This window comes from Etheostoma cragini, chromosome 17 (assembly GCF_013103735.1).
Source record: "Etheostoma cragini isolate CJK2018 chromosome 17, CSU_Ecrag_1.0, whole genome shotgun sequence".
In the NCBI taxonomy this organism is placed as follows: Eukaryota; Metazoa; Chordata; class Actinopteri; order Perciformes; family Percidae; genus Etheostoma; species Etheostoma cragini.
In genome coordinates this window covers 21,498,983-21,517,830 of record NC_048423.1, presented here as the reverse complement: position 1 = coordinate 21,517,830, position 18,848 = coordinate 21,498,983, and the positions used below count along the sequence as shown (strand labels likewise).

Here is an 18,848-nt window from a genome sequence, read left to right as displayed (position 1 = left end):
TTGGAAAAAGGCTGCAATGAAACAAAGAGTGAAAAATTTAAAGGGGTCTGAATACTTTCCGTACCCACTGTATAATTGCATTTATATGTCATTTAGGAAACTTTTATTGCAACGTTGGCACGGCAAGATGTCCAGATTAGGGAAACAGTAAATGTTGTTTTTTGAGTCCTGCATATGCTTGAACAATGGTCTCAGGTGAGAGCTTGGCCGTAGTGTTGCTCTTGATGTGTAGCATCGCAAAGAAGAATACCTGATTTGGGTTGGTTGTTTTTGTACAATTTTTTTAAGATGCTCCATTGAAATTGGTATTTTAGCAGAGGCTTTAACAAGCTTTATCTTGGCTGCAACAACACGGTAGTTAACTTTTAGTGCCGGGGTGTGTTTTTGTAATAGTGAATCAATTCCTCCTTTCCAGCTCATTGATCCAGCACGGGAAAATATAGTTTCTGCTGATAGCCAGGACTCTGCTGTTTCCTTTTTTTTACTAAAGCAGTATATGTAATCAGATGTATAACAAACCACCGTGTAGTTGTGTATTTTAAATATTTTTTAAATATCTGGTCATGCCAGACGTAATTACCCGTTTCAGCCACCATAAAGCAATACGTGAACTTACGCTGAACGCATTTTGACTGAACAAGTTGGTTGTGCATTTTTGCTACTCTGGCATTTCCTTTCTAAAGCTATGTCAGCAATGTAGCATTAACTAAGTAACATAATCAAGACTAGATTATCCAAAAAAAGGCCTTTTTCCTGTAGTCTTTCAAAAATGAACTGGGGAACTTAAAATAGGTAGAATGAAGTTGTATTTGGCATGCCTGCTAGATGCAGTTAGAAGAAGCTGTAAATGAAACTTGAGATTATTTGTGAAACTTCTTTTTCCAAGATCAACAATGAACCTTCACGCCAGCTTCTTTCCTATTTTGTCTTTGTTTAGTGGAAGGAATTTATTTAATGACTTAAATACATTGTCTTCTAGTGACTTGTTGACATGTTGTTTTCAGAATGAATGCCCAGTTAGTATTCTGTATTTATGGCAGAGATAGAGACTGAAGTTTGAGATTTGTACTAAAGTCACACACATAGTGACATAGTGACAGAGGACAACATGTCGACCGCACCTGCTACTGTGCCATTCATCAGAAGCTTTGGCTTTGAAAACGTCATACAACAAGGTCCAAACAGAATAAGTGCTGAATGCAAAACATGTGGACTCTAATAAAAGTAATGAGACTTGGCTTGGCCTTTTAGCTCTGAGACTTCTGAGCATCTCTGATTTATGGCTTTGTTTCTGGTATTGCTCATCACCAATCTGCATGTAAGTCATCTCTTATTTAGCAAATTGTCATTGCTTCTTAATCCAATATTTCATGTGCGATCTTTCCTGTCACTCTACAATTTGGAGTTGGCTATAATTTTATGTTTGATGGTTAAAGAAACAGGTTTGTTCCTGAAATGTCCTGGCTACAATAATAATATTTCCCTCTGCAGCTACAGTAAATGAATTGCTTTAAAAGAAGGAAGAGATCCAAGCTTTTTACTTTACTTAGCTCTGCTGCAGTTTGCTTTACCTCCTGGACGTCATAGGCTCCTGTTTTCCAAACTATTTGCACAGACATTTACAAAGATAATCCACCATTGTAACAGTATAATTACATATATTCAATACATTTAAATAATTAGTTAGTGTATACTAATTAACAGTAGTAACATGCAGCGTGGTAATCAAAGTCTAATTTACTGCTTACTTTTATAAGTTTATGTTGTGCTTGCGCTTGTGTTGTGTACATTTTAACTACGCCCTGTCGGTAATTAGGTTTTTGAAAGATTCCCAGCTGTGTTATCTCTATCTCTATGTCTATTTCTGGTTCCAGGTCATACTTTTGTCTATACATGTTGCCCTTGACTTAACGTTGACTTTTCCGGTTCTCTCATCACCACACCAAACCACATTCCTCTATGCTCTTAGTTCCTTGTGTGTGTGTGTGTGTGTGTGTGTGTGTGCGCGCGCGCAGCAGCGCCTTGCATATACTTGCGTGAACACGCCTGTAAATATAAATGAGTAATCAAAATAATTCCATGAGAATTGTCGAGAAATCTTCGAAAACAAGCAGAAATATCAAAACTGTATCTGATGACATAGCAGCAATAATAATTGATACAATCAGAGCTTGTAACAGAAGAAAGTAGGGCTTCTCGATTATGGAAAAATTCATAATCACAATTATTTTGGTCAATATTAAAATCACTGTTATCAACACAATTATTTATTGACTTTTGGAAAGCTGTTGCATACATTGAACTTAAAAAACAGTGAAACAGTTAAACAAATCAACAGTGAAAACATCTTGAATTGTGAAACATCCCTTAATTTTTTTCATCTTGAATATTTGAATTGCTCATTCAGAACACAAAATAAAATAAGAATTAATTTGCAAAACCTAATTTGCAAAATAAGCTTTTTTCTCGATTACTCTGTTTTTGTGACCAATAGGAGCTGTAATCAAAATTGCAATCACACTTCAATTCATTGCACAGCCTTAGAACAAAAGGAGAAGATACAAAAAGGAGAGTAAACATGAGGAAAGTAGGAGGGAAATGGGGTGAAAACAAATCTCTATGTGTCAGAGAAAGAACAACAGAGAGAGAGCGAGACGGACCACAAACTCCAATGGAAAGCAAGGAGGCGGGAATGCTGCGCTAACAGCCCGCCCACACACACATTACCCAGACTGAGTCATAACACAGATTGAGCATGAGTGAGCCAGAGAAGCTTTAGCCTGTGCAGACACATCAGTGTGTCCTCTGCAACACCGTCAGAACTTTACAGAGAAGTTAGACTGAGTGTGCGACCGACGGCTCGTCTGAGTGTCAGTGAGCTTTGGGATCACAGTGAGTATTGTTGCCCTCTCCTTTATGCTCTGTAGTTATGTGAAGGGGCTGCTCTGTGTCTGGTACAAGTATTCCTCATGCCGTATTGTTCCCACTGGTGTGTGTCTTGTTTTGCTCTGTCTGGTACGGCTCAGACTCTAAAGGTTCAACAAATTGTTGTGTTACAGTAGTTTACTGCTTTTTTCCTCTTTCTTGTTTGCATGAAAAGATACACTCCCTGACAGGCTCAGCCTGTAGCCTGCTAAAGGAAACTTTGCACACAGTAACGTTTAGAGGTTTTTTGAGATTGGTTGTAATTGCAGGGCTTGTATTGAGTCATTGGGAGTGGATGAGTTGAAGTTGGTATAAGTAAAAGGGGCTGTATTCAGAATACTATAGAAAACAATTGGGCTGGGATTGCCTCCACATGGCTCTCACAGACCATTCCCCAAACTCTGAAACACGGTCATTTGTGGCACTAGCATTCACGCACAGCTGGACCAGCTATCAAAACAAAGAACAGAGAAGCTTGGGTTACAGCACACACAGAGGAAGTGGGACTTCATTTATCTGATCATGATGTCATTACTCCATTATACCTTTACATATGCTGCTCTATTAATGTTCTGAATTTTGAGCACAGAACCTTTAAATTAAGCATTTTTTGGTCCATATGGTTTGCTGAAGTTCACTGCAGTATAGCACAGTTTGCTTTAAGTCTAAACAACTGTCAGCTACCAAAAGAACAGCAGGAGACAAACAGCTGACAATTGAGTTTCATTGCGCCTCCGGCACCTTGAAAACAACATAGATAAACACAGTAACTGATGCAGCACAAAATACACAAGCAGAATAAGCAGGGGCCACCACAATGCGAAGGAGACATTTTTGTGGCATTTGCTATTGCCTGGAACAGCAGTAAGTAAGAGAGAGATTTGTAACTCAGACAGTTGTTTTCCAGTAATTGACATTTTTTAGGCGATGCCATCATAAATGAGTTAGTATGTGCAGTGGAGCAACAAGAGTTATACTATTTCTGATTACTTCCAACTGTTTTGGTAACAGTGATTGAAATTAATGCTTTCAAAAGAGTTCCACAATCTACTGAAATTAACTGGAATGGGTGTTTGTTAAAAGGTGACTTCACCACTTTTACACATCAAAGTCTGTTTACAGGTCTACTGCATATGTAAAAAAGGTGTATGAAGCTTTATGTCTCCAAAGGGAACTGCGTGGCGTCTGATAAATGTCCTCAGGTGATGGCTCTTAGGTTAGCGTTGGTTGGGGCTGAAGAGTTTGAAAATGTAAAAAATCTGAACACACCTCATCTCTGCTGCGACCCGGAGGCTCTAGGCTACATTAGCAGCTACTAGCGTAAGATACCCAAACCTTAGGCAGTCTAGTTGCATTGGATCACTGGTTTTAGCTGACAACATCACATTCTTCCAATCCCAGTTTCCCTTTCACTGGCTACCTGTTCGTTTGAGAATTGATTTTACTTTTACTACTGGCCTCTGACTTTATCTCGGAGATGCTCGTCCCATACGAGCACGGCCCTTTAATCGTTTCTATCCTTTAGAGCTGCCCCAACTTATGTTGTATATTAATGTGCTGTGAATATTTGTTTTGTTTATGCTTTTGGTTCTTCTGTTAAAGCACTTTGTAAACTGTTTGTAAAGCTGCTAAACAGAATAATTATATTATTGTTATTATTATTATTATTGTGGGTGATTTACCAGGTTTTGAGAGGAAATAAATAATATAGGTATCATATTTCTCACATTGTCTTACACAGGCTTCTGGGATGCTCAGTGTTGCCACAGGAGGAAGGACTCTGTCTCCTTGTCGGGAATAGCTGCTCCCGACAGACCACCTCCACCTGCCCAGAGCCCAGTCTCCTCAGCCACCAGCCAAGGGCGTCCTCGGCTTTTAACCCGCACCCCATCAGAGCTTGAGTGTTGCCAGTCTAACGGAGCACTTTGCTTCATCAACCCCCTCTTCATAAAGATTCACCAACCAGATGGTGACCACAGCACCGCTTCAAATCACACTGGTACAGCAAAGCAAGGCCTGGGGGAGGAAACCGTCAGAAACAGCCTAGAAACCAACAACACAGACGATCAACACCCTTGCAGTCATCAGGTCTGTAGTTTAGAGCAAAGTGACAGCAGCCATTTTGCTCTAAGAAACCTCGAAAGAAACACAGAGTTACCAGACGTTGACAGCCAAACCAGCATCAGCGGCAGCAAGAAGCTAAGCGCTGCAGACTACAGGCCACGGTTCCCGCCTCCACGTCCACCCCCGCCTCGCATTGTGCTGCAACGCTCAGCCCCTCCTCTCCGACAGCGCAGTATGCCGGAGAAGATTGCCTGGATCAACATCCCCAAGGAGAAGATAGAGGAGAAGGAGAGGGGCAGCAGCCTCCTTTCTCGTCTGGGCTCCTCACTAAGCATCAGCCCCTCGTCCTCCCCTCCCAAGAGATTTAGCATCAGCTCCCCCATATCCATCCCCCGGCCCTCCCTGCCCATCTCTCTATCATCTCTCTCTTCCTCTCCACGCCGGGCCAAGGCCTCCCCATCATCCAGCCAGGAAGATGCCCAGTGCCACCTGGCACTGGAGGACCAAACCATAGAGAAGGCCCTCATTAGGGCCAGACTGTCTCGGTGTAATGCCATCAGAGCATCCACCCAGGGCTACAGTAGTCCTCCAAACCCTTTGCTGATGACACCAAGCAAGCAGGCAGATGAGACTGGAGGAGAGGAAGAAGAAACAGGTGAGGAATGCAGTGGCGGCGGCCAGCGGCTGAGCGACATGAGTCTTTCTACAGATTCCTCAGACTCTCTGGATTTCTCTCAGTCCTCTGCCTTCTTCCTTCCCCCTCTGCATGACCCCAGTCCGCCCACAGTGGAAGACTTTAACACCCACCTCCCCCTCTCCCTGCCACCGTCCCACCTGCCTTACTGCAGTATGGAGGACGACGATGACGAGGAAGACGATGAGGAAGAAGAGCCCGACTATGGTGTTAGTCTGGAGAGCGACCAAGACCAAGACCAGGACCTGACCATGGTGCCGCCGGGCCACCGCACAAAGCGACGCCCCAGTGCCAGCGCTCTGGTCCTGCATAAGGCCCTGCGAGGGCAGCTGCGCAAGATGAGCGGTGTTTTCAACTCACTGCTGACGCCTGAGAAGAGGGCGATTCGCAGGGTGCTGGAGCTGTCCCGGGATAAAGGCTCATACTTTGGCTGCCTGGTGCAGGACTACCTGAGCTACATGAGGGAGGGTGCGGGCACCCAGGCCTGGCAGAGCTACGCCTCCGGACTAGAGCTGCTGCAGACTCTCCGCCAGTTCATTACTCAGATGAAGAGCTACCTGCGACAGAGCTCCGAGTTGGAGCCACCACTCGAGAGCCTCATTCCTGAAGACCAGATCGGTGAGTACCAAACTAAATAGTTCCATCATCTTTTACTCGTAGCTCAATTTCATCCTATTTATTTCACTAGTTTTGGCAGCAATGGCTTGTGCAATGCAAATGTAACTGTTGCCTCTCTGGAACAATGTCATCTCTATGCCTTAATAACAGTAAATGTGGGTGTTTGCATGTCATGTGCCTAAAAGGTCTACTGTTAGGGTAGCCCGGTGCCTCAGTGGCACTGTTGCATCACAGCTAGTAGGCACTGCAGATCCCTGGCCCAGGCATGGCTTTTCTGTGTGGAGTTTCCATGTTCTCCATGTGTTTTGTGTATTTCCTCCGGGTGTTCCAGTTTAACTAGGACTACAGTTGGAAATTAGCCAACTGGCTAAAACTGGCAATTACAATAAATCAATCTTAGATTACTGCTGAAATGCTGTTGCTGCTCAATTGCAACAAGTCTACCTTTTAAGCATTATGACCTCAGACTCAACTCAACACGGAGGATGGTGAGAGTCATTTTTCTGATGTTTTTGCTAATATTTTAGTGATTACTTTTACGAAGTGTGAATAATTGATTTATAGAGAAATCTTACATTTTACAGAAACACTGTGTCACAGAAAGCATGTTAAATGCAAACAGCAGTTTTACTAGCAGTGAGGACATTGGAAACCTTCCGTGTTTGCAGCTGGAAGTATGCACCTGGGTTTATGCATACTGTATGTTTACATTCGTGGTGTTCATCTGGCTTTTTTTTGTTAATTGTTGTCATAAGTTCAGTATCAATATGTATTCAATATATATTGTATTCAATATAAATGACTCAATTGGAGTCAAATCAATCTTAACTTTTGAAACGGAGTACAAACCTCCTATAGTCCCATTTTAACATTTGCAATTCCATCTGGTTGCCCTTTATTATATCCATCCTTTTATTGCATTGTACAATATCATAAGAGCAACATGAAAGGGGGACCAGACACACACACACACACACACACACACACACACACACACACACACACACACACACACACCTGCCGGAAGAGCGGTCTGAATCATTTAGGCGAAGATTCAGTGGCCTTATTAGACCTTGGACAGAGAAACATGTAAACAGAGAGCACAAAGAGGGATTTATCTCAGGAGGAAGGGAGCTGGTGAACCAAGCCCTGTTCAAAGTGTTCACCACAGGGCTATAATTATAGAGTCATGAACTGGGGCAAAAACTGCTGTCTTTTATTAGTCATCGCACAACATGAATACTAATCTTGAATGCTGACATTTTACTTTCTCATGTTAGTTTTTTAGCAACGTGTTAACGTTGTAAGAATTGTGTTTTTACTTATTTGAAAATGTTATTGGTGACATTGCCACCAATAACATTTTGTTTCCCTTTCGAAGCACAATATTTTGTTAAAAGGGCACTTCAACCAGGAACACAGGAAGTTCAGTTTACTCGTATATTCTACTAATCCTGTGAAAGCAGTTGTATAATGTCTTGTGTGGCTCGGAAGTTGGGAAAAACAACTGATGACATCAATGATATCATCAATGTTATCGTAGCCTGGGCTTCATACTGAAAATTCTTAGAAAGGCCAGGAACTAAAACCGCAGAGGTTCCCATTGTGTTATTCCTAGCACTATAATTACGCACATGCCAATCAAACCTAAAACATTTTAAGGCATAAAACTCCCTAAATAAGAAATGTTATAGTTTTGATTGGCATGTGCATAATTATAGTGCTAGTTTGTTTGTTTTTATGTTGTCTATTGTGGTTGCCCCTTCTGTTTTCTGAATGATCTATTTTCCACAGAAATGACACAATGAGAACTGCTGCGGTTTTAGTTCTTGGAATAGTTGCACAACATTTTGTTGTGACCGCTTCAGAGAGTGTTTTCTGTTAAACTCAAAGGCCAGCTGGCCCAGATGCATTTGGGTGACTGTGTGCCAAGTCGTCCACTCTTTCTTTTTTTTTTTTTTTTTTACTCCAAGTCCAGTTTAAACTAACTCTCCAATCAGAGTGAGGAAGATTTAAGGAAAGCCCTCTCTGCTTTCTGTCACACTCTGTTGTTTTCTGACACACTTTGTATTTTTTCTTAGTTTCTGGAGTGAGGGATGGGGAATAGGAACATTTTTTACACGCATTATTGTAACTTTTAATGCCTTAAATATGAGGAAAAAGAATGTAATTTTAGCTAAATTAAGACAATTTATAGGTGAAAAGAGAAAGTAAGGGGAGACAAACTAGAGTTTCAAATATGGAAGACTGTTGTTGTTGTTCCTGTCTAGTAGCTCACTCAGCAACCCAAACATGTGTGTGTTTGGGTTCAGGATGTTCGGGGGGGGGGGCAGGCAAAGAGAAGAGAGAATAGAGTTCCTTGTATTCCACTCATCGCCCACAGCGAGGCTCTCCTCTGGCGGATAGCCTCAGACAACGCTACGTCGTAAAGCTGTTTGAGCTGCGCATTCCCATAAAAGGGGACGTTTGGCACAGTTGTTTGTTTTTTAACGTGCAAAGTGGAAACCGGTGCATACAGTTTGCTAGCACAGCTTTTATGGAAACACGCAGGAGCCCAAAGGAGAAACTCTTAGTTAACAAATAAAGTTGATAACAACCATTATGATACCCTTTGTCTCTACACGCTGGTCACTATTGGTTTGCTTGACCCAAGGATAGTTACAAAGTACAAAAAAATATTTTTAAGCAAAGCAGGCTCCTTGGTTAAGTGACAAAACAGATAGACACTTTCCTCCTGATTACACTAGGCTATTTTTACGGCAGCGATACACAGTTTCATTTCCTGCATGGCGTTGCTAATCTGTGTAGGGGTGCTTTTGTGTGTGTTTACTGGGATTCTATCTGCCTAAAGTTTTGACCCAAAATGTTATTTGGAGTGAAAACTATAGCACAAAGGATTGTTTTAAATAATTTGGAGAATGAGTATTAAAGGTCATTCTACCCTGGCAAAGAATCAAAAAACTACAACAACAAAAATGAAATGAATACATGCCACATGTATGCAGTAGTGATAAGAGGGTGGCAAAAAGGGACAAACTGTTAAGAGTAAAAGGTCATTGAAGAATACCCCTTTAATTAATTAATTAATTAATTATGGCTGCACGATTTGAGGAACATATCTAATTGCGTTTGTTTTGACTGATATTGCAATTGCGATATGAGTAATGATATAGGAGGAAATGGTAATTTTTGCATCCTTATTCTCATTTTCATTGGAAAATATGTTAAAAGGATCATGGTGTGATTTTTGCGAGGATCTATACCAAAGAAAGTTTTTCTTAAAACTTAAGAGGATTTTTGTGCAACACTACAACTCAGGATGGTAAAACCCCATGGTTTGAACCATGCACTAGTCCATAATGAAATTTTGATCAAATTATTAATTAATTGCGCCACCCAAGTTGACTTAACATTGAGGAGTTATGAAGGACAAGATGTTTACTTAAAGGCTAGAAGATAACGTAGAGGATGTTTGGTGGGAGGTTGTTCATATCAAGCGGGAAGAGGCTCTGTTGGTGTCTGATAGTTGCAGACTGACTCCTCTGTGTTGCCTATAAGTTCTTTCTGTGATACAACACAAAGGAGACTGTGACTGGCACCAAGCGGTTTATCTGGGGAAGTCACAGTGTCATGGAAGCGAGGTCCATGGATTCCCTGTGTAGCCAGAGCATGACTCTGGCTACACAGCCAGACCCCTGCAGTCTCCAAAATCAACTTTCTTTTACTCACCGGCATAAAAAAAAGACGTGCAGACAGCAGAGGAACAGAAGAAATTAGCTGCAGCTTTGACAAAGTGAAGACTGAAAAACAGAACTGTTTTGGTACAAACATTTACTCGCCATGTGGCAGATAGCCCTCCGAAAAATTGGTTTTTAAAGTCTGGCCCAAATGAGGGCCTTCTCTATAGTTTGGTCCTCCAGTGCCAGGTGCCACTGGGCATCTGTCTTCTTGGCTGGTAAATTGCATTTACCGTCTGGCGAGTGTTAATTTCAGACCCTGTTGGCTACGCCTGTAAAGTGGGGAAAACTCATGGCTACAGTGAAACTTAATGTGTGTAATGTGTTTAGCGTTTAATCAAAATCGGTGTTGCCTGTTCACAAACGTTTTAATTAATATTGACCACCGCCATCAATTCCAAGTATTCTTATTGGCTTGAAATGTTTTTTGAAATGTGAAAAACATTTCCATTCGCATGAACTGGGGTAGATACTCTATATTCATGCACCATCTTGAAATACGTTAGCCGGTAAGGGACATACAGGACATACTGCTCCGCGTTTTGCGTTTTTGCTGTCACACAGGTACAGCTAATCTGCTAATGGGTATCGTCGCTTCCCGGCCCCGGCAAGTTTGAAGAAGGAAACATGGAGGGCCACACGTATTCAAAATCCAAATTTCAGGAACAGGATTCTTCTTCTTCACCCAGAAACGAAAAAGGAGATTGAAAAGAGCAAAACACCGGCTTTTTGAAGCGTGACGGCTACCGTAGCTGTAACTTGTACTTGGACCTGCGTGGTGCAAAAGAGTTGATTGTGATGTATGATCCCAACGCTAGATGGGAGATATTCCTACACATTGGACCTTTTAAACACACAATTATTTGCAGCTCTAGTACTATTGTCTAGCAAAACAATGACACAAGAAATTTGGGGAAAAGCTCTTTTGTCTTGAACTTCTAGCCCTTGTGTCTTTCTTCTAATTCTTATTTCTCACCTTACTCTTCCGAAGAAGGGGAAGTTTGATAGTTAAAACATTTGATTAAATGTGCTGTATTTATGTAGTGCTTTTCTAGTCTTTACATCGTGAAGGAACCATTCACCATTCACACACACTGTGGCTGAGGATGCTGTACAAGGTGCCACCTCCTCATCAGATATACACTCACACAGATTTACGCTCCAATGGCACAACATCGGGGGCAACTCTGGGATCAGTGTCTTGCCTAAGGACAATTTGACATGGTCAGGGATTGAACCACTAACCTTACAGTTGGCAGGCAACCGCTCTAACACTGAGCCACAGCCGCCTTCGGTTTTGCTCCTGTTGCAGGTTGTGTCAGGAAATACCTGTTTCCTATATTACAATTTCAAAGCTTGTTCCATAACATAGTTGTACTCTCTTGCTGTGAAAGGTGTCGCAAACAGAGGGTTCCGTATGCTGTAAAGCTCTCTGCGGCAAATTTATGATGCGTGGTATTGGATTGTATAGATAAAAATTGACTTGACGTGAAAGTGGAGTTTAATTCAGAAAGTTTGTTCAGAAATTTTAGCCACAAGAAGTTTCAATCCTACTTTCGTGATGTCACCGGGAACATAACATGGTAGGAAAGTGGTTGTTTCCGTGTCTCCAGGTTGTCTTTTTTTATCCAAAATAACTCAAAGTCAGTAAAAGTCTCATCCTGAAATATTAAAACTATCTGTCAAAGATCAACAAATCCTCTCAGTCTTACACTCTGTGTCACAAAACCAAACTAACACAAATTATGCTGACCTTGCTGACTGATGATGCCAGTTAAACATGCCAGGCCTCACCAAGATTATTGGTATCTAGTTGTAGAATGAGGAAATGAGAATGTTGTATCAGTTCCAGCAAAGGTATCAGCAGCAGTAATGCGGATGTGGAGACACTTTTCCAGTAAGACCAGTGAGGGAAGTGAAATTCAACACCTGACAGACGGGTATTTTTGGGAATGCCATCAGGCTCTGGTGGAAAGTAAAATATGTGTCTGCAGATGTGCTCAGCCATCTTTCTTCCAGAAAGTGCTGACTTCACCACTTTCTGGAGGAAAGTCGGCAAAACACACACACACACACACACACACACACACACACACACACACACACACACACACACACACACACAGTCTTTATTCAACTGTGCTGTGGTTTTGCCTCCCTCTCTGTATCCATCCTGTCTGCGTTATGATTTCATGGTTTGTAATAGTCATACTGCACACACTGAGCTTGTAAATGCTGATGTTGACATGGTGTTGGCCGCACCTTGAAATCTGGATATTTCTGCTCCAGCGACAACTCGACTGTATTCATATAGCACCTTTCATACAAGCATGCAGCCCTTAACAGAGTCCTTAACAGGACACAGTTAAAACACAGATGATAATACAAAAAAAACAAGTCAATAAAATGTTAACTAAATCAACAAATAAAAAATAACACAAAAGGTTGACCAGGGTTAAAACATTGTTTTAACAGACCAATGATTGGTTGCATGGGTAGCATACCTGGTAGAGCACAATCAGTCCTCGCCACAGTGGCCGTGGGTTTGGTTCCTACCTGCTGCCCTTTGCTCCATGTCATTCACCCTCTCTCACCGCTTTCATGCCTAAGCTGATCTAGAATAAAGGCCTAAAATGCCAACAAAAAACACATTGAAAAGCTTAACAATCTAATATCAGTCGGCAGTGAGTTCCACAGTTGAGGGGTGTAAAGTCAGATTGCACTTTTCCTGGTATTTTATGGGACACGTAAGGAACATTTAAAAGAAACTCATAGCAGAGGACGTGGTGATATTGCTGGAACATAAAAATAGAAAACATAAATGTGCTTTATTTATACAGTCCGTAATCCAGAAAAAAGGGTATTCAATCTGTAGTAAAAGCATGAGTGAGTATTTCAGCATCTTTTTAAGTTAAAAAGTCTGAATGAAAGAAGAATGTTTTAATAACCTTGATAAAATAAGAATTAAAATATAAAGCCACCAAGCATTGAGTGCAGTTATTTTCTCGCTCTCTCTATGTATTCCATAGAGTTGGGTTATCTCTTCCTCCTGCAATCTGTAGCGGACAATGTGACGGTGTGCATAGGCCATGTTTATAAATGAGAGCCCTGGCCTTGGCAGTCTCTAGATAGCCTTTGGGGCCTGAACGAGACTGATAAGAAATGGGGATGTTAACCTTGACATGTTTGCTTTGAAATTAAATAGCTTCTAAATAGACTGACACAGATAAGACACACAGACTACTAAGTACTGACAAAAACAAACATAAAGACAAACTAGGTTGACAAATGAGCTTAGTGTGCATGTCTTCAGTGGTGGGATTACAGGGCGATGTTTATCAGTCAGAGTGATCTATGGACTATTTTACGATACCGTTTTACGAGATTTATTTAGCCATCCTGTAGTTCAGAATTTAGAAAGCCTTTGTTTTCATTGCATTGGAATATAACATAATTTTTGGTGCATTCCAACATAAAAACATAAGACACCAGTAGTATTAAAATGTGATTTTATGTATTGCCTAATTATGTTACTTTGCTTATCGCTGCTTTTTTTGTGTCTGCCTTTTGTCTGTTGTCTGCTGCGTTCAGACTCCACAACATTCAGGAAGTGTCTTTTTCAAGAGGTCATATATATATATATATATATATATATATATATACATATAAATATATATATATATATATATATATATATATATAAGAATTTGTCAATGAAAATCATGTGTAGTAGTTTATAATAAAATTGAGGTGTTCATGCAGTTTTTTTCACCTTTCTCCAGACCAAGTCCTGGAAAAAGCCATGCACAAGTGCGTCCTAAAGAGCCTGAAACCGGTGGTGAGCGCCGCCCTGCAGGAGTTCCAGGTGCGCAGTGGTGAGTGGCAGGAGCTAAAGGAGAACCTGGCGTTGGCCAAGTCCCGGCAGCCACAGGAAATGGGCGTGGCCGACGCACTGCCGCCAGACCCCGTGGCCATAGAGAAGATCAAGCACAAGTTCCACACCATGAGTAAGCTGTACTCTCCTGAGAAGAAGGTCACCATGCTGCTGAGAGTCTGCAAGCTCATCTACACCATAATGGAGGACAACTCAGGTGAACATCGGAGTACTGAGCCAATGTTCTGCAATATGAGAAACACATTGATCCTCAAATCAATTAATTAGGGCTGTCAATAGATTACATTTTCCCACTTGACACGTGATTAATTGCAAATGAATCACATTTTTTTTAAATTTCTAAATATACTTTAAAAGGGATATTTTTTAAGTTTTTAATGCTCAAGTGGTAATTGAGACTCAACGTACTTAATTTTAACTCTGTTCACATCAACAGTACACACAGATAACTTCAGTCTTTGGTAAGGTATTTGAAACTGAAATTGCCATTTAAATGACCCCTTTTTATCCATTTGTGCTCAGGAAGCTTTGTTTCTGCTATCCATCAACTGCCATTCATGGATGTATAAACCCAACCCCCCAGACCTACTCTGTGTTGCTGTGCAGTGGATGGGGGGGGAACTTGGAATAGGAATCTATTTGAATATATTTACAAGTTGCTAAGAGTGTCTGGAAAGTCACTTAATCTATCGAGAAAGTAGCCAAGTTGGCAATACTGTTTACAATGATACTGTTGCTTCGCTTCCCGATTTTGCAAACTATGGAGCAAAATCATAGAGCACACATGAGTTAGTCTTGCATTGTCAGACCTTCCTCCACAGCGCTACCTAGGAGGGTCTGGCTAGTCAACAAAGCATTCTTGGATGGTAGAAAAACGTGCTCTGATTTATTGTAATTTCTTTAAACCAATAACAATTGTCTTGGGCGGTGCTAAATGCCGAATGGAGCCCGGTGCCTCTGCAAAATAGCCTCTGGAAAGGGACGTTTTGGTGTAACGTGTACGTTTTAAAAGTTGTTTTAGTTAAAGCTAAAAGATACGATTGGACAGATAGTCTAGCAAGCTGTCTGGATTTACCATACAGAGATCTGAGGAGAAGTTAACCATAGTCCTCATAAATCCAGGAGTTTAAAATTCCAACCTGAATAATGCGTAAGGCAACGGACATCTGGCCGAAAAAAGGGACATACGGCAAAATGTTTGGCAGCAACGGATTATTCACGGAAGTGGAACATCGTGGATATAGACTAAACGTGTGCTAATTGCGCATTTAAAAAAAAAGGGAAAAAAAAGAATTTACGTTAATTTTGTCAGACCTTTTGATGACATTGAAAGTACAGGATTTCAAATTGTGGTCCGTCTGCCTCTCAGGTCGTCTGTACGGTGCTGATGACTTCCTGCCCATGCTGACCTATGTGTTGGCCCAGTGTGACATGCCCCAGCTGGACAACGAGATCCTTTACATGATGGAGCTGCTGGACCCCTCTCTGCTCCATGGGGAAGGTCTGTTTGGCCTCACAGATAAAGTACATTTTGCTTTTGAACATCTATGTTCATATTTACATCCCTGTGCCTGTGTGTGTGTTCAGGTGGCTACTACTTGACCAGCGCATATGGAGCCATGTCCCTGATTCGAAACTTCCAGGAGGAGCAGGCAGCCAAAGTGCTGAGCTCTGAAACCAGGAACACCCTCCACCAGTGGCACCGCCGACGCACCACCCAGCGCTCGGCCCCGTCCATTGATGACTTCCAGGTAGAAGCACATCTTCGCCTTCCATCCTCTTCTTATCCAATAGGGATGTTCATTCTTAAAGTTACAAAGCACCTGGATTTCTGCATTTCTATAGTAATTGCTTGTTAACTCCAGAGTTAATTTTTTTAAAGCGCTTTTTAAAGGCAAGGATTGCTCTCGTATTAAGCAGCCATTAGTAGGGTTGGACATCAAGAACCGGTTACAAATTAAAACTGGTTCTAAAATTCAGATTCCAAAGGGATCATAAATGCTATAGTTTGTGGCTATTTTAGACTAATGAATGTAAATGTAAATGTAAATGTGCTGTATTTATATAGCGCTTTTCCAGTCTTAACAACTGCTCAAAGCGCTTTTACATCTACAGGAGACATTCACCATTCACACACATTCATACACTGTGGCCGGGGCTGCCGTACAAGGTGCCACCTGCTCATCAGATAAACATTCACACACATTCACACTCCGATGCGCAGCACCGGGGGCAACTCGGGGTGAATGAATAGTAATGAACGTGCATTAAGTTCAAGCCAGAGCTAAATGAGTTAATACAGAGCTAATTAGGCCTAACAGCTCCACACAACTCTATTAGCATTTTTCAGTATGGCTGTGTTTTCCCCACAAAAGCTCGATTGATGCATTTTATTTTACCAATAGAAAGGAAACCGTATCGTTCAGCTTTGGAGACAAAGTGGATGTAAAACTTACAAAATAATTACCTTTCCTGAAGAGTCCATCATATTGTTTTTTTTGTAATCCTTCGTGGCTTCCTTGATTTGACGGATTAAACGCTACTAGTAACTGCATTAGGGGGATTATTGTGCATTATGTGGATTATTATCTGATTATTTTTTTGAAACGACTCCCAACCCTAGTCCGGTTGGTTCTTCCAGAAAGTTGATTTTACCATCTACTTCAATTCTAGAATGAAATCTAAAAGCCATTGTTTCTTAGCATAACCTACAGTAGACTGAAACATCCTGAGGAGCATTCTGGTAAATCAGGATCACCTTGTAAAGTGCTTCTTAAAAATCACTTAACAAGAAAAAGCAGTTGTTATTTAGGTGTTTTTTCTTGCATTGCGTTTGATATTTTTTACCTTGAGTCTTTTGTTTTGTTACAATAAAAACTAAAAACAGATTACAACAATTATATTTACAACTTGAAGGGCAGTCTCTGACTCAGCATGCTCAGATCTCCAGTGTTTGGCTGATTGAGTTTTTTTTCTGTCTGTCCCCCAGAACTACCTGCGGGTGGCGCTGCAGGAGCTGGACAGTGGCTGTACTGCCAAGACCATAAAGGTCCGCCCGTACGCCTCAGTGGAGGAGGTGTGCCGCCTGTGCGCCCAGAAGTTCAAAGTGTCAAACCCTGAGAACTACGGCTTGTTCTTGCTGATGGAGGGCAACAGCCAGCAGCTGGCACCGGACACCCAGCCTCAGAAGATCAAAGCAGAGCTCCTCAGCCGTTCGCAGGCCACTCCCTTCTACTTTGTCTTCCGCCGCATGGCCAACAGCAACGCCTCGCCGACAGAGTCCCTCAATCTCACACCCAACCTCAACAGCCTCACTGTGGCCGCAAACCCCCACGCAAACCTGAATCAGCTCAGCATAGCTATGTCCTCCTCCCCCCAGCCCAATCTCAGCTCAGGTCTCAGCCCCACTCTGAGCCTCAGTCTGCCGCCAAGCCACATCAAAAGCAGCTCTATATCTCTATGACTGTAACAGAGTGTGACCCATGGATGTATTATAAGACCTGGATGCAGCTTTATTGGCCAAGCCCCGTTCATTCCTATGGGATTTGTTTTGTGGTCCATCCGCCAAAACGTGTCTAAGCTTGTAGGTTTGCTTCCGTGATACGTGACCACTGACTATGCCCAACAGTGTTTCTCTTGCTCGGCATAGACTTTTTGAAGTGCTTTTCTTGACTTAAGGGAAGGGAAAGAAAAAAAAAGAAAAAATCCATGGATTAAAAAGTTCAGAATAAAAAGAGTCATAACCAAGCTTGTTTGCAGTTGGAAGTGTCCTTGGCAGCAGTTTTACACGTTTCTTTTACAATAGTGGACTATGGAGGAAATCCTTGCTGAGTTGCAGAGGAATTTTTTGTTGCAATACGGCCAGTGGCCAGTGGACAAAACCAGTGGAGGGGCTGAGTGCTGTATATCGGGGGCCTGGTTTAAACGGGGGTTTTGCCTCCCAGCAGTGACAGTTTGGACCATTATCTCTAACAAACAGGGTTCTACGAGACCTAAATAGGTTCAACCGGGCTGTGTATCTTCACACTCTGACTTCTCCTTTTGGATGGCACGTCTATCTCAATCCCACTTGCTGGAAAGTTCGGTCAGAAGACACTAGTGAAAGAGAAAAAGAAGAAAGGAGGAGAAGAAATGAAAGAGATTATTTTGTTTACTTCCTTGGTTGGCTCTATATCTTGCATCAGAGCATCACTTTGCTGAACACAACTCTTAAACAGTTAAGGTAGAGATGTTGGTGATAAACTAAAGGTCACACCAACACTAAAATGTTTTTTTGCATATTCAGGGTCAGCTGTTCTTGTTCTTACCTTTAGAGTAAATAGAGCTCTGATACATGTGAGACTATTATTTGGTCAATCCTTTTAAATATACAACAGATGGTTTATTTAGGTGATAGGTGTGTAACTTTGATTTACTTATAACAGTTGCTGGTAAACTGTTATCATGTTGTTTGTGTTTTGAAACTGTTAATCCTCCAGATTGTTTCTATGTTTTGATGGGTGTGGCGACCCCCAGTGGTGGCTGTTGCACAAAGCAAGAGTCCCATCTGAAAGAGAACAGTGATGGCCTCAGGTGGGAAGCAACACACATTACTGCAACGCAATACATTGTACTGCAACAAAATCCACCAAAATTCAAAAGAAGAAGAACTCAACTGAAAAGCTACAACCTTAAGGAAACGTGGAAAACTTTTCTGTATATGTGTCTGTATGGACTTGCATTGTATTTACATACAGTAAGTGGCTTTTGGGGATGGCAAACACACATATTGTTTGTGTTTATTCAAATATTTTCTCAGAGTTCTGTTTGAAATTTCTGCTCTTCATTAAAAGAAAAACAGATACAACCTCAGCAAACTAGTGGGCATTAAAAGAGCACAGTGCTCACTCACCATGGACAACTTTTGAAAAAAGAA

The 18,848-nt window shown here is 41.6% G+C and overlaps 1 protein-coding gene across 1 annotated transcript; it reads left to right on the top strand.

The window, feature by feature from the left end:
* Positions 1-2,759: 2,759 nt before the first annotated feature.
* LOC117960931 (ras and Rab interactor 2-like) lies at positions 2,760-18,610 on the top strand (the record flags this gene model as incomplete). The annotated part of the gene is made up of 6 exons (XM_034899244.1): positions 2,760-2,892; positions 4,667-6,301; positions 13,821-14,129; positions 15,303-15,434; positions 15,521-15,684; positions 16,923-18,610. Coding segments are annotated over 6 exons (2,847 nt in total), but the record flags the coding sequence as incomplete, so codon positions are not given.
* Between the last annotated feature and the right edge of the window lie 238 nt (positions 18,611-18,848).